Consider the following 15,713-nt stretch of genomic DNA (forward strand, 5'->3'; position numbering starts at 1 on the left):
GGTTGGAGGTACCACGCCCACTCCCCCTTCGCCCACTGCCCCTTTAATGAACGCCCGTATTGGAAAGTTTCTCCAAAATCAATACTTCGATAAATAATGAAAATTTTTTATAAAAAATCGCGCGATTTTTTATTAAAAACTTTTGCCTGTAGCGCTTTTTTCAAAAAAAAAAAACCATACTTCGATAAGTACATAATTATAAATTTTCGCTTGCGGCGCTTTCTTATAAAAATCGATAATTCGATAAATAATGAAAATTTTTTTTAAATCAATACTTCGCCTGCGTCGCTTTTTTATATAAAACAGTATTTCAATATAAGGTGGATACAAAAACCCCCACTTTTCTCATTATCTGGTAGCACCAATATATGTGTTTATTTCCACCACTTCTATGTAATCAATGAAATTTATATGGTGAATTGTGCAACTTTAAAAGTTAATAACTTTTTAAATAAAAGCCTCCGCGCTCTGGAGTTTTCACTTTTAGAATCGCAAAAAGCTCCTCTATAGGGCCCAATTTTTTTAAATTTGGACCGAGTTTAAGGACAATTTTCTCAGAATGATTGCCAGCTCAAATACAAGAAAGTTCCTATACAAAAGTAATCAGCTGCGTCACAACGGCAAATGCGACATTTGAAACAACTTTGCGATGCTTCATTTATCCCACTAATATAAAGTGTGCCAGCTAGCAATGACATTCTATTTCGGTACACTTATTTGCCAATTAATTATCATTTTTTTTCCTTCATTTGACTTTCATGTTAACCCCTTTGAGTTAGGAATTATGAAGTTTGTTGATTTGAGTAAAAAATAAAAAAAATCATGCCAATAAATTCTTGCCGCTTGTGCAAAAGCACACATAACGTTGCATTACTGAGGTTTTCAGTCCATCAGGATAAGGATCTAAACCGAAATCGGGCAGAAGTATGCAACAAAACCAAGGGTTAATGCCAGAATTGAAAAAAGTGAAAATTACGAAACTAAAATTTTGCTTTGAAATAAGCTTACATAAAACTGGCTGGCATACTTTATATTATTTCACTATGTTGATAAGCTATGTATGTGAAACAATTTTGGAAATTGCTGTTTAAAATCTGTCCAAATTGTTTTAGAGTGTCAATATCTTTTCAGTTAATGTCGTATGGTAGATGATATTTTGGCACTAAACGTTTCTACTAAAAAAGTTGCAATTAATTAGTGCAATAACAACATAATATTAATAGAATGTATGTATGTATATTTTAATAGTGCATAAATAGTGAAAATCCACATATAGAATAGTTCCTAGAGTGAAGAGTTAACAAAATAATTTTTGTTATACTATGTCTCCATTGTGAGATTTAATGAAGATTTAGCCCTCTGACGAGATTTGACGTTAAATCTTTTGAGATTTACCATATAAAATTAAATCTCGAAAGGCAGTAGATTTAAGTTAAATCTTCGTCAAATCTTCAATAATATTGATCAATAAGTACAATTTGTTGGATGTGGCAACCACAAATTCACATGCCATAAGTCAAATGACATTTGTGTTTTCAATATACAGTTGAGGACATTGAAATCTCGCCTATCATAAAAACATGAATTTTCGTATTTTTAGGGATTTTTATATTTTTGTTAGTTTGGGAGGAAAATTAGTAATACATATTTACATAACTTTGGTTGTAATAAATTAAGAAAATATTATTTTAAAAACTAAAAATTTAGAAGAAATGTTTTATAGTAATATCATGCAGAGTCTTCTCCGCTTTCTATAAGTCATTTACGCGCTGCGACAAAAAATTTATAAATTTCGGTAATGGTTCTGCTTCGATAACATTGCACCGAACATCCTCTAGAACTCAGTTCGTATTCATGATATGCCAAAGGCCCACGATTGGATTTTCGGTTCCCTCCTATGAATAAGAGAGTTCTACAAAAATTTTTCTTTCCGCAAATGTTTTTTACCGTTTTGATAATTTTTCTTAAATTCGGGAAAATGATTCGGAATATGGTACCATTCTTTACACTTTCCAAACTATATATTATACATACATATTTACCACGAATAAGAAGCCAATAATATTCAGAATTCATATAATGAAATTCCGCTTGGTACCTTCCTTTTATCTGTCTGTATATCAATGTCCGCAACTGTATTTGTAAAATCATACATAAGCAAACGTCAAATATTTAAAAATGTGAACGTCAAACATATCTCGTAATGGTATTGGAGACGGTTGTGATTTAGCAACTGGGATTTATTAAATCTTAATGGATAAATCTCTCAATGGAGACATGGTATTAGTCTGTTCCTTTGAACTTCGGACTAAAACCTGTCAAACTACAATTCTACCCTCTCAAGTGAGAGTAAAAGGAGAACAGATGCAGAAGTGCACGGGAACGCAAAAAGCACTATTTCCTGTAAAAACGTCAGTTGATTTGTTTACTTGCCATTGGTACAACACTGATTTGGCTGAATGCCACATGCGAATGCTTTGCGTACGCACACAGTTGAGTGTGAGCTCGAAAAAAGGCATATTATGCATTTTAAATACGTTTTTAACCTATAATTCTAAAAGATATTTTAATTCTCTATCTTTTCATGTCCCAACTATAACAAAAAGTTGAGTAATAACGAAGATATTCAATAAGGTGTAAGGTACGTTACAAATTAATTAAAAAAGATACGCCCGAAAACGCTGTCAAATGGTTGAACTTCAAACTTGGAATTTCGTCTGCACTATTCGGCTGGCATTAATGTTCGCCCGTTTCGTTTTTTCCCCAAGGAGGGCCAACTATAGCAAAAAGTTGAGTAATAACGAAGATATTCAATTCTTACACTGTTACATCGGTTTGTGTGCACGTACGTATTTTGACTCCGCAATAAGTGCTCAGCAACATTAATTGTGAGAATATACACATTAATATGTTGCGTAAGCAGATTTCCATAAATTATTAAGTGAAATTGACACTATAATAATAAAACTTCAGTTTTATTTAATTATAATAATGGTTTGGCCGAACTGCTTTGGGCCAAGGAACGGCGAATATAATCGTAATAAGCGGAATTAAAAGCTTGTGTACCAAAATCAAGAACAAATACATGCTAAAGTGAATACTTACATACACACATAGGGCATAAAATAAAATAAAACGAAACGAAATAAGCAAAAATGTCCGATAATGACAAGTGTGTAAATTGCAAATCACTGATTCGAGGCGGGTCGGGCTTGCGATGTGAGGGCGTTTGTGGAAAATTATTTCACTCAGCAACAAAATGCTCGGGCTTGGATAACTACAAGGCGACAATTATTGGAATGCATCCTATGGTTAAATTTATTTGCCCGGAGTGCATCATCTACATACAAAATGTCGATCTTGTGTTTCGAGACATCACGAAGAATGTCAAGAAAAAAAATGTACCTGAAAGAGTATTAAGACGAATTTGAGGAAGCATTGAAAGTGAATAGGAAGGAGGTGAAGCAATTAATCTGTTTGATGGATGAGAAATTCAGCGAGAAACTAGCGAACATAAAAATGCACCAGGAGTTATTCGTTAAAAAGACAGAAATACTAACAACAACAATAGCGAAAGTGAGAGTGCTGGCTGAAGAACTGACAAAACAAACTGAAAATTTTCGGAGTGTAAATGAAAAGCTCTGCAGTGAAATTAAATCGCTAGCAGAGGATAAGAACAAGAATGCCGCTATTTTCTCATAACAGAATACTGCTGTTAACCAGTTACCAAATGCTGGAAAATGCTAAAACACAACTAATAGTTGTTTTCTTTTGTACCCGAGCTGCAAAAGAACGCTCAACTGGCTTATATTTAACTGTCTTATAATTTGCATTCACTTCACAACACTGGTGTCAGCTGTCAAAAAATGTGGACTGTTTGTGAAATTTTTGAGCGAAACATTTAACAAAGTGAGTAATTCCGAAAAATCTTTGGTAAATATACATATATATATATTTTATAATAAATAATTATATTTAATAAGTGATTGTGTCGATGTGTATGGGCGAGCAGCGTGAATTATGCCAGGCTAGAGCATGGGAAACCGTAATCGAAATACTGGAAACCATATTTGAAAGTTCCAGTTCATCCTCTGAAGACTCGGAAAGCGAAAGTGAACATCATGAGAGGTGTTCCAACTTTGAAGGTACTCTCGATGCAATGAGTGAGATGGACTTCAAAATTAACATGAGACTGATACGTGAAACAGTGGAGTATCTAACAAGTAATAAATGCAAACTTTTTGAAACAAGCGCATTTAGCAATTTAAAAAACTTTTCCTATTTCAGCGAAATATTCAATATCTGCGTTTCTTCCTGACCAGTCTGGTGGTGGTAGGTCACGCATTTCCCCCAAAAAGGCAGTTTATATGTATATTTGGTACATAAGCAACACCGTGACATTTAGGCAGCTAGGTAATTTGTTTGGGATAGCCACTACGGCCGCGTGGACAACAGTTCATGGTATCTATTAGCCATGAATACATCAAGTGGCCAGAAGGTGCTTATTTGCAAAATACAACGGAAAAATTTCACCAAAAAAAAGTATTCCTGGCGTGATTGGAGCTATAGATTGCACACGTATTGTTATTAAGGGGCCGAAAGATCAAAAACAGATGAACTTTAATCGAAAAAAATCGTACAGCTTGGTGGTTCAAGCCGTAGTAGATGCCGATAAAAAGTTCACGGACATAACTTGTGGTGAACCTGGCTCGCTTCATGATTTCATAGTTTTGAGAAGATCAAAACTATTCCACGATGCCGAAAGATATTATGAAGAAATGTCCTCAGATTCCTATTTTATTATCGGAGATTCGGCATATCCGTTGACGAAATGGCTGGTGTCACCATTTAAATTTAAATCGAAATTTAACCCAACGAAAATTCAACGAAATACATTCTTCAACGCGAATGGTAGTTGAAAATGCGTTTGGGCTGTTAAAAGGACGTTTCCGAAGGCTGCTGAAATTTACAGAGCAAACAGATTTGAAGATGATTACGAACATCGTGGTCAGTACGTGTGTTGTACATAACATTTGCATAACTTTTGACGATTTGTGCGACGCTAATGAAGAAAATTACACAGACGAAGCGAACCCCTTTGTTATTGAAGATGAAATTGAGGAGTCAAATTTGGATGCAAACCTTGATAGGAGACAAAACCTTTTTAATTATTTAAGACAACAAAATATTATTTAAATATATATTACATTCATATATTTGTAAACCATTAACTAGTTTGAATTAACAAGTATGAAAACCATAATTAAACAAAAATTCAGTCAACTTATTTCAACACTTTGGTAATTCAAATCAAAAAATCTCTAAATATATCACGAGTACTTTTCTTAAAGCTAATAAAAAATTCAAGGCTATCAAATTCACATCGAATATCCATTCATATTTCATATTAAATTAAAACAAATAAAAAATATAACGAGTACTTTTCTTAGAGCTAATAAAAAAATAAAAATTTAAATTCAAAGAAAAAAATCCTAATTCAGAAAAAAGTAAATCAAATTAAATAATTATGAAAAAAGCAAAGTGCTACTTATTTGCCAGTTTTTCCAGCAACTCAAGTTTTCTTTTTTCAATATCAGCATCTCTTTCAAATTTTTCTCTAAGCAATTCTTTAAATTGCTGTATAGATTTAGCCTTCATTTTTAATTTTTCTTCCGCCTGCAACTTCGTCAGCTCAATTTTTTTTTTTCGAAATGGGGATGGAGATGGCGATGGTGACGGTGGTGGTAGTGGCGATGGTGACGGTAGTAGCAATGGAGATTGAGATGATGACGGTGGTGGTAGTGGCGTTGGAGTTGGCGATGGTGACGGTGGTAGCAATGGAGATTGAGATGGTGACGGTGGCAGCAGTGACAGAGATGGCTGTGGCGTCTTTGATGATGTTGACGCCACTACGCTCACCGACAGTACTGTAGCCGGTCTGAAGCTCACGTGGACGGTGTGGTTGTTAGAAATTATTGGGCTCCTTTCAAAGATTTCTTCCATTAGCTCCATAAATATCGCAAAACAAGGGCTGGCACCCATACTGCGGTTGTTGTCGCTTGGCGCTTTGTACGCCTGAAGTAAAGTGCGCATCTTCGACTCCAAGCACAATGGTGTTCTCTCCGAATCCTAAAAGTAAGAATAGTTATTTAAATTCCTCATTTTAAACTTTTATTTTTTGTATTTTACGCACCGTAATGCCGATTGACAACATATCTTCTAACACATTTACGTATGCCAACCTCTTTTTTTTAGGGTGCTGGAATTCTTCCTTCCGCGCAAGGTAGACCTCAAAAAACCTGTGGTTTCTTCGCGGGTCCATCTTCTTCGTTTCTTATCTTGTATTCTGAAATATGAATCACATTTTATTTGATAATTTTATAAAAAACTATGAGACGCCATTTTACTCACTGCCGCTCCATTTTGTTTCTCTTAGTTTTGAAATTTGGCTGAAATTTCCCCATCAGTTTGACATTTAGCAAAAATTTCCCTTAGTACTTTTCAGTGACTCATTCACAATAGTGCCGCTTTTTTACTTTGCAACACTATTCATCAGGTCGGCTATGTTTAAGCGTTTTCAACTCAAACCGCTTATATTAACTCAACTTGCTTATTTTGTGTTGTTGCTTTCCACGTAATTCGATAACCTACCTATCGTTCTTTTGCAGCTCGGGTACAAAAGAAAACAACTAATATTGTGGTTTTGTCCTCTGATGATGATTGTGACGCGGACGTTGTTGCTGCTGGTGCTGTTGCTGCCAATGCTAAGGGGCATACAGCTAAGGTTTGTCTAATTCCCGCACGTTCTGATGTTAAGAAACCCGATAAACTGCCAATTGCTGGTAATTTACATTCGCCTCGCTCGACACCTGCTGCTGCTGCTGGCGACGTTGCTGGTGGTGCTGATACACGAACTTTCCCTGCTATTGATGGTACCTGTGGCCATGCGCATTCTTGTGGGTATGGTACTGTTACTCATCACTAGATCACTGCTGGTAATCCATCGCCAAATGCTCCGAGCAACAGTAATATTTTGAATTTGTTTTCTGATGCTGATCTTGATGCAGGCGTTGCTGCTGCTGGGTTTGTTGCTGCTAATGCTAAGGTGCGTAAAGTAAGGTGCGTAAGGTAAGGTAAGGTGTAAGGTGTAAGGTACGTTACAAATTAATTAAAAAAGATACGCCCGAAAACGCTGTCAAATGGTTGAACTTCAAACTTGGAATTTCGTCTGCACTATTCGGCTGGCATTAATGTTCGCCCGTTTCGTTTTTTCCCCAAGGAGGGCCTTAAGGAACTCAGCTAGCTCCATTACGCCACAAGCTAGTTCAGATATGCCTAAAGATTGTAATAATTTAAGAAGATATTTTCAAAATATCTCCGGCCTAAGAACCAAATCTGATCCGGTTATTACATTCAGCTCCCAACAGGACTTTGTTATCTTCGTTATTGTTGAAACATGTTTTACTGCCGATTTTTTCGATTCGGAATTCTTCGACCCCATGCTCTCTGCTAAGACTGGTCGCTCCAGGGGCGGAGGCGTCTTGATTGCAGTGAATCGAAAATTCCGCGCTTCATCGATCAACCTGAATAATACTGACTCAATAGCTTTGCGTTCGTGTTGATGGGTCATCAATTTCGGGTTCTTTGTTTCTATTTGCTTCGTACATTAAACCAAATAGTGTGGATTTCCTATATAGGGCTCATGCAGACAACGTTACATATTTTGTTCAAAATACGAGGGGGGACAATCTTATCTGTGTATTCGGCGATTTCAATCTTAGTAATGTTAAGTGGTCAAATAGTTATACTTCCAATGGGCTTACTCCTAATAATCTATCTTCCTTTCATGAATCTTATCTTATTGATAATTTACTTAGTCTTAACCTATCGCAAATTATTAATTTTGTAAACGAGCTCGAAAGAATTTTAGATTTAATTTTCATTTGTGAAGGGGTAAATTACAACATTACCAAATGCCTTGCCCCAATTACAGCAGCAAGTCTGCATCATGTTGCGCTCATTCTTAAGATGGAATTTTATCATTTCGCACCGATTACTATAGGTACTAATAATATTGCCTTCAAGTACGCTCGCTGTGACTTTGAAGGCATTAACAAGTTGTTCGCAGGTTTGAACTGGTCGGAATTGCTCGATGACTTGCATGCCGACAACTGCTTTAACACCTTCAAGACAATTTTGTTTGACATTTGTTCTGCCAATGTTCTCATCGTCAAAAGTAAGCCATATAATCTACCTTGGTATAATTCTCGATCAAAGCTCAAAAATCAGCGAAATAAATATTATAACAAATACAAATCAACCAATAGTCGGAGTTACTACTCAATGTACAAGCGTTTTTTAAAAGAGTTTAACTGCCTTGATAAGTTTCTTCACAAAAATGATGTCCTTAATTACGAACTTAATATTAAATCTAACTCCAAAGCCTTCTGGAACTTTGTCAAATCGAAAAAATCATGCTCTTCTATTCCATCTTCAGTTTTCCTCAATAATAAATCCGCGGATACTCCCGCTGATGTTGCTAATCTGTCCGCTGAGTTCTTGAAATCCAACTTCGAGTGTGATTTAGACACAAATCTTGATATTGGATGCATCCGGTGTTAGTTCCTCATTTGGCTTTGGTTCCCTTTACCTCTCATACGATGGTGTAGCGAAAGGTCTTGTTGTTCTGAAGACCTCTGACATCGATGGAGTATCCGCACTTTTTAAAAACTGTCCAGCACTGATGCTTCCATTGAAAATTATCTTTAACAAGTCTTTCTACTGGGGTATTCTTAGATGCTTGGAAATTGGCCTCCATAACTCCAATTTTCAAAAGTGGAAACAAAAATGATATTAGTAACTATAGACCGATTTATAAACTGTCTACGGTGTCTAAACTGTTCGAATGCATCGTTAAGGATAAAATGTATTTGTCGGTCAAGTGCATCATTTGCCCTTACCAACATGGTTTTGTACCTGGGCGCTCCATGGTCTCAAATCTTGCGGTCTTTAGTGAATATTGTATTTCGGCTTTTTCTAATGCATTTCATGTGGATTGCATCTACACAGGCTTTTCGAAGGCTTTCGACAAGGTATCGCATAGAATTCTAGTTGCGAAACTCGAATTCCTAGGTTTCCATTCTGTTTTTTTAACTGGCTTAAGTCGTATTTGTGTTGCAGGCGTTGCGTTGTTTCGGTAGACCATTTTTCGTCTGATATCTTCGTTGCGACCTCGGGCGTGCCTCAAGGTAGTATTCTCGGGCCAATGCTTTTTGTGTTCTTTATAAATAACATTCGTTTTCAAATTATCTGTTATACGCCGACGATTTGAAAATATTCTCGAACATATAGGGCACTTCCGACATGCTCAAACTTCAAACAGAGCTTGACAACCTGCACGCTTGGTGCCTTCAATCGCGCCTTTCTCTTAATATTAATAAATGTTTTTATGTTACTTTCTCTAAGTCCCCAAATGTGTTTGTTACCTCGTATGGTATCTCAGGTCGCACGCTGCAGTTTATCAGAAAAATTAAGGATCTTGGTGTTATATTTGACACCAAGCTCTTCTTTAATGGCCACATCGATTCCATAATTTCTAAGTCATATGCTATGCTTGACTTCGTCAGGAGGAATAGTGCCGAGTTCTCTAATCCATATACCTTAAAACGGCTATATACCTCGTTCGTACGCTCTCATCTGGAGTTTACTGCTTTTAACTGGCGTCCGTCCCATCAAGTTAAGATTGACAGGATCGAGCGCGTTCAAAAGGTGTTCCTTAAATACGCTTTACGCTCCTTACGTTTCTCTGACCCGATTCCATCCTATAGTGATCGCTCATCGCTGATTAGTTTAAAATCGTTGGAAAAAAGGAGGTCTGTCCTTTTCCTATCTTTTGTTTTGGGCATTATTCAAGAAACTGTTGACTGTCCATACCTCTTGGAACGTATCCACTTTAATGTTCCGCAAAGATCCCTTCGGTTCTGCTATACGTTTTACTGCAGTTATTGTAATACGAATTATGCTCGGAATGCACCCCTCGCAGAGCTGCTAATGAATTCAATATAATCTCTAATTCTATCGATATCGATTTTTCGCTACCAAAGTCATCATTTGTGAATATTTTAAACTCAATTACCGAAATTAAGTTGTTAAATTAAATACTTTTTAACCTTCCCATAGTCTGTCAGAATTTATTGTTCATAGACTATAATAATACATAAATAAATATCACTAAATAATTATTAAAATTTATACATATTCAAATATTTCGTTGTTTACTTCCAATTTTTACAAATATAAGGTTCTTTGCTTTCACCGTTTTCTGTTTTGTTTGCACATGCAAATCAGGCGATCGTTTGACACTTTTCATGAACTTACAGGAAAAAAATCTCTGGACTCTGCACTCTGCAACTTCTGACTAGGAACAGTTGCTCACTTACTCTCTCAAATTAACTAAATAAATAAATAAATAAATAAAAGTGTTCCACTTACAGGTTTTATGTCAATAGGAACGACTTCCTTTAAGTTCTGACTAAATCCTGTAAACCTGCAAGAATGATAGAATACAAGATTGCGCCGTCCTGGGTGTTGACATTTGTGTACCACAAGTAAACAAGGAATAGAGCGAAAAGAAGAACGAGTTGAAACAGCCAAAGCAGTTCACTTTACTGCGAAAAACGTGTTTTAATTTTGCTAAATGCGAAAATATTGCATTTTTCACCTAATCTATTAGAGAACAGTGAACATTGTAGTGCACTCCATTGCTTTACAATTGAGGCTGCTTCAGCAAACGTTTTAGTGCACTCTATTGCTTTGCAATTAAAGCTGCTGCAGAAAACTGCAGCAGCATCTCTGCGGGACTGATAAGTTAACTTGCTAATAGAGACTGCGTGGAGCAGAAACAAAATCACTGTGAGGAAATACTGTTAATATAATAATAGAGAAACATTTCGGGAACGGCTTTGCCGTGCCCTATGTACACAAAATGCACCGATTCGTCCCAGCGCTACACTTGCATCTACGCTTCTTGCATCTCGACGGTTGTCGCAATTTAACACACAGCACTTCATTATATTAGTTTTTACGCAGTCTTCAACTCAAAAATCACTCATAAATTGCAAATTAACACGATTTAAACTGATTTTTCACTTATAATTCAAACTTCTCTTTCGCTGATTTGTAAACAAAGGTTTATTTACAAGTTACAACAACTGTCAAAATCGGCAAAACCAAAGTAGCGGTACCACTGACGGCGCCACCTTTGTTCGTTGCACCGTGGTAAACCTCATGAACGAAAGACACAAGATCACGCCTTCCCGAAAGAAAGAAACAAGTTATTTTCTAGCTGTTGAAATCTCGACGCGATCTTTGTTGGAAGAAGTAAACAACGAAGAGAACAAAAAAAAAACGCGTAATTATTGAACGCATGAATAATCATTTTTATTATGCAAATTCTTCTATACATCATGTCGGTGTGTTAAATTATTCTTTACCTTATGTGTGCACACGTTGTCACAAGCGAAAATTAAGAAAATTGCAGTAAAAAGCCACCACCAAATTGTAAACAACGAACAAATGTAAACAAACGGCTAATGTCAAAGACGCCCAACTTTTTTCCTAGATACGATTATAACGGGCTACTAAGAAGAGGGCGTGATCTTGTATTTTTGGTTCATGGGTAAACCTCCCTGCCAGCCACGGCTCACCACTTTCCCCTGAAATTCAAACGATTTACAAACACATTCACAACTTTTTAGTCATCTCACCCACACACTTACAAATTTTTTGTTCGAACTGTCAAAAAATGTCCCTTTGTTAGAGCTACATACCCGATAAGAATTCGTACTCTAATAAGAATTCTATGCGTTAGAGCGAGCAAGTTAGAAACATCGGAGTTTTGATGACAGTATACATACTGTGAAGAAATGTCACTTTGCGAAAATTTTGAAGGTAAGAATACGTATTTAACAATTTTATTTAATTATAATGTAATTTCTGCTTTTAGATTGCAAAACAGCTGCGACTTAGTCACATTCTTAAGGTATGTATTGAGACTTCTTATATGTTTATAAATTTTAATTTATATTTTTGTTTGTTAACAGATTTGGGATTCACCATCAGCACCTTCAACGCTTGCATCTCCATCGCCAGGAGCACCATTAGAACCTTCTGCCCTCAGCTTCTTCATCGCCAGGAGCACCACCAGTACCTTCTACCCTCAGCTCCTTCATCGCCAGGAGCACCATGGGTACCTTTCGCCCTCAGCACCTTCAACTACAGGAGCACCTTCAAAGTGTAGGTCCAACTTGTCAAATTTTGCAAAGTTGTAAGAAAAGTTAATTTTTCTGAACGACCATAAATGATTTTCAACTCTTAATATATATCAAACGAAAGGTAAACCGATTACCTTTCTTTTGATTACAACACCGTTAAAATCGCTTTACGTTTTCATAAAAACTTTGCAACTTTTGTAAACAGCTATATATAAGCTGTGAAAAAGTGGTAAAATTTTGCAAAGTTGTAACGAAACTGAATTTTTGTGCACCATTACAAATGATTTGCAACTGTTAATACATATTAAAAGAAAGGTACAGCGATTACCTTTCTTTTGATTATAATGTTGCTAAAATCGGTTAACTATTTTATAGAAATTTTGCAACTTTAGAAAACATTGTATGTAAGAAGTGACAAAGTTGTCACATTTTGCAAAGTTCTAACAAAACTGAATTTTTGTGCACCATTACAAATGATTTGCAACTGTTAATATATATTAAAAGAAAGGCAAATCGACTACCTTTCTTTTGATTATAATACAGTTAAAATCGCTTAACTTTTTTATAGAAAATTTGCAACTTTTGAAAACATTATATGTAAGAAGTGACAAAGTTGTCACATTTTGCAAAGTTCTAACAAAACTGAATTTTTGTGCACCATTACAAACGATTTGCAACTGTTAGTATATATTAAAAGAAAGGCAAATCGATTACCTTTCTTTTGATTATAATATTGTTAAAATCGGTTAACTATTTTATAGAAATTTTGCAACTTTAGAAAACATTATATGTAAGAAGTGACAAAGTTGTCACATTTTGCAAAGTTCTAACAAAACTGAATTTTTGTGCACCATTACAAATGATTTGCAACTGTTAATATATATTAAAAGAAAGGTATATCGATTACCTTTCTTTTGATTATAATGTTGTTAAAATCGGTTAACTATTTTATAGAAATTTTGCAACTTTAGAAAACATTATATGTAAGAAGTGACAAAGTTGTCACATTTTGCAAAGTTCTAAAAAAACTGAATTTTTGTGAACCAGTACAAATGATTTGCAACTATCAATATATATTAAAAGAAAGAAAGAAACGTAAATCGATTACCTTTCTTTTGATTATAATACAGTTAAAATCGCTTAACTTTTTTATAGAAAATTTGCAACTTTTGAAAACATATATATGCAAAGAAGTAGTAGTAATAATAAGCAAATAAGCAACCACATATGTATGTAAAAATATCTTTATTATTAATGTTAATTGTAATTTTTATTCATAATATTGATTACTAACTATGTATATTAGGTTAACAATGCATTTTGAAAAATAAATTTTGCAAAATAAAAATCAAAAAAAATTTTAAGATTTTTTATTTATTGTTTTTAAGGTTATTTTGAATTCGCTGTGAAGAGAATGCAACCCTGCGCCAGCTGAAGTGGGCAATGCTAGACGAGTGCAGCTATATGTTTTCCTTACGAAGTATCTGAATGAGTGCGACAGTGATGCAAGGATCACACGTACAGGGGGAAAGTGGTGACAATCTGCACACCGCCCATACAAATGTACCAGTTTTGTCACCAGTTTTGAAGTGACTGAAACCCGCGGTTTCACCAGATTTTTCACCACTTTTGGCTGGCAGGGCTGACTGCTATTGGAACAGACTAAGGCTTTCTGCACATTGGTCGTCCAATCACGGTTGCTTCATCGTTACAATCATGATGCAACGATTACATGACGACTACACTTACGCACACTCGGTCGTGATATTTCAATTCACTTCGCGTCTAAAAATTCACTTGGAGCAGGTATTGTCTGTTTTTCTTGTTGATATTTTCGCGAAATATTTACAAAAACCTGCAATTTTTTAAATATAGACTGTGCTGCAACAACTCTAGGTATCATTTTTCAGTAATATCTCTTCTTTTCTTTTCCTGAAATGTGTTTTGTGCATGCACACAGAGAGTTTTTACAATTTCGTCACATTTTATAGTTAAAACGCACACATTTATGCAATTTTAATACAATTATCCACTTTTTAATAATTTCCACAGATTTTATTCAAAAAAATACTAATTTTTATGCAATTTTAATGCAAATATCAACTTTTCCACTAATTTTTCCCCATCAAATGTAAACAAACAATGCGTGTACAACGATTAGTAAACGACAGCGCCGTACTTAACCGTTTCCAAATCTTCTACGATTTGCCGATAACTAGCCGATAACAAGTGTAAATTTTCAGGGGTAGACGATAACGCACGACGAGTGTGCAGATAGCCTAATTATGTACGCACAAAAGTCGATGCATCGAAAAAAGTCCTTCGATATATCGATGTATATCGGAAAGTCGAAAACATCGGTTATATTCGATACATCGAATAGCAAACATCGATGTTTTTTTTTTGCATCGCTGGAAAGATGGCAAGCTTGAGCAGGTATGGACGTATTGTGGCGAATACTGCGGCAACACAAAGCGAACAACGAGAAATAGGCAGAATGTTCGAGGAATGACGTAGAATGTTCCACAAAGAGAAACGTCAAGTTGGATGAACACTGCGAACAGCGAAAGAAAGAGAATGAGCGATAAACGTCAGAACGTTCTAGAGTTGCCATAAGTTGTGAGCGCAGGTATATAAGAGCCACGACACAGCGGAGTTGGGACAGTTACAAGTCAGCAAGCTACAAGTAAAGTGAGCGGAGAATCGAGTTGCGAATAAGCAAGCTATAAGTTTAATTGTGTTAACAAGTAGTAAAGCGTTGTTATTGCTTTAACAAGTATTGTAAAGTGTTTTTACTGTATTAGCAAGTATTGTAAATTGTTTGTTGTACAATAAAGTTAATTGTACTACAATTCGGTCATCGTTAGCATTTATTTAACAATCCAGCGATACGAGCCCGAGTATATTTGGGTAATCCCTCAAGGTTTCGAGGATAATCGTAACAATTGGTGTCAGAAGTGGGATTGTTAAATAAATCCCGAAGGATAAACTACTGAAAATGGCGAAAATTCAGGACTTAAAGATTGAGGAGCTGAAACAGGAGTTGGAAAAGCGTAATTTGGCCACCTCCGGAAGAAAAGTGGAATTGTTATCCCAGTTGCGAGAGGCTATGGAAGCTGAAGGCAGCGACGTGGACAAATAAGACTTCCAAGGTAAACCCGACGATACATCCGCAAAGGACGAACAGAAGGATGAGGCTGCATGTTCGTCGAAGGATGTGCAACAGACATCCGGGAAGGTTGAAGAACAGCAAAAGGCTCCTTCGTCATCAACAGTTATGGACATGAACACGTTGTTGGCTGCCATGTCACAGATGATGCAAGCACAGGATACACGCATGTCAGAGATGTCATCACAGCTGTCGTCACAGATGCAAACACAGTTGTCAGATATTTCGTCGCAGCTACAGGCACAGAAGACACACGTATCACAGTTGCTGGA

General features: G+C 35.9%; 1 protein-coding gene and 1 long non-coding RNA gene across 2 annotated transcripts; one reads left to right on the plus strand and one right to left on the minus strand.

Annotated features, from left to right (window-relative positions):
• The first annotated feature begins 2,485 nt into the window (after nucleotides 1–2,485).
• LOC108369542 (uncharacterized) lies at nucleotides 2,486–5,422 on the plus strand. The gene is made up of 3 exons (XR_001848532.1): nucleotides 2,486–3,909; nucleotides 3,984–4,223; nucleotides 4,288–5,422. It is a non-coding gene; the product is annotated as an uncharacterized LOC108369542 (long non-coding RNA).
• A 114-nt stretch (nucleotides 5,423–5,536) lies between these two features.
• LOC108369541 (putative uncharacterized protein DDB_G0290521) lies at nucleotides 5,537–7,133 on the minus strand. Its single transcript, XM_017624662.1, has 2 exons — nucleotides 6,194–7,133; nucleotides 5,537–6,129 (listed from the first exon to the last, which is right to left on the minus strand). The coding sequence occupies exons 1-2, from the start codon at nucleotides 6,320–6,322 to the stop codon at nucleotides 5,545–5,547; spliced, it is 714 nt and encodes a 237-aa protein (XP_017480151.1). The 5' UTR covers nucleotides 6,323–7,133; the 3' UTR covers nucleotides 5,537–5,544.
• Between the last annotated feature and the right edge of the window lie 8,580 nt (nucleotides 7,134–15,713).

The sequence above is a fragment of the Rhagoletis zephyria genome, unplaced genomic scaffold (genome assembly GCF_001687245.7).
Source record: "Rhagoletis zephyria isolate East Lansing unplaced genomic scaffold, Rhagoletis_zephyria_1.1 Rzeph_scaffold_03731, whole genome shotgun sequence".
NCBI classification, from domain to species: Eukaryota; Metazoa; Arthropoda; class Insecta; order Diptera; family Tephritidae; genus Rhagoletis; species Rhagoletis zephyria.

What these genes read in the sequence shown, in the direction of transcription:
- LOC108369541 (XM_017624662.1), bottom strand. Translation starts at nt 6,322, where the DNA reads ATGGACCCGCGAAGAAACCACAGGTTTTTTGAGGTCTACCTTGCGCGG. An exon ending in TGTTGTCAATCGGCATTACG is followed by an intron (nt 6,130 to 6,193) that starts GTGCGTAAAATA and finishes TCTTACTTTTAG; the next exon opens with GATTCGGAGAGAACACCATT.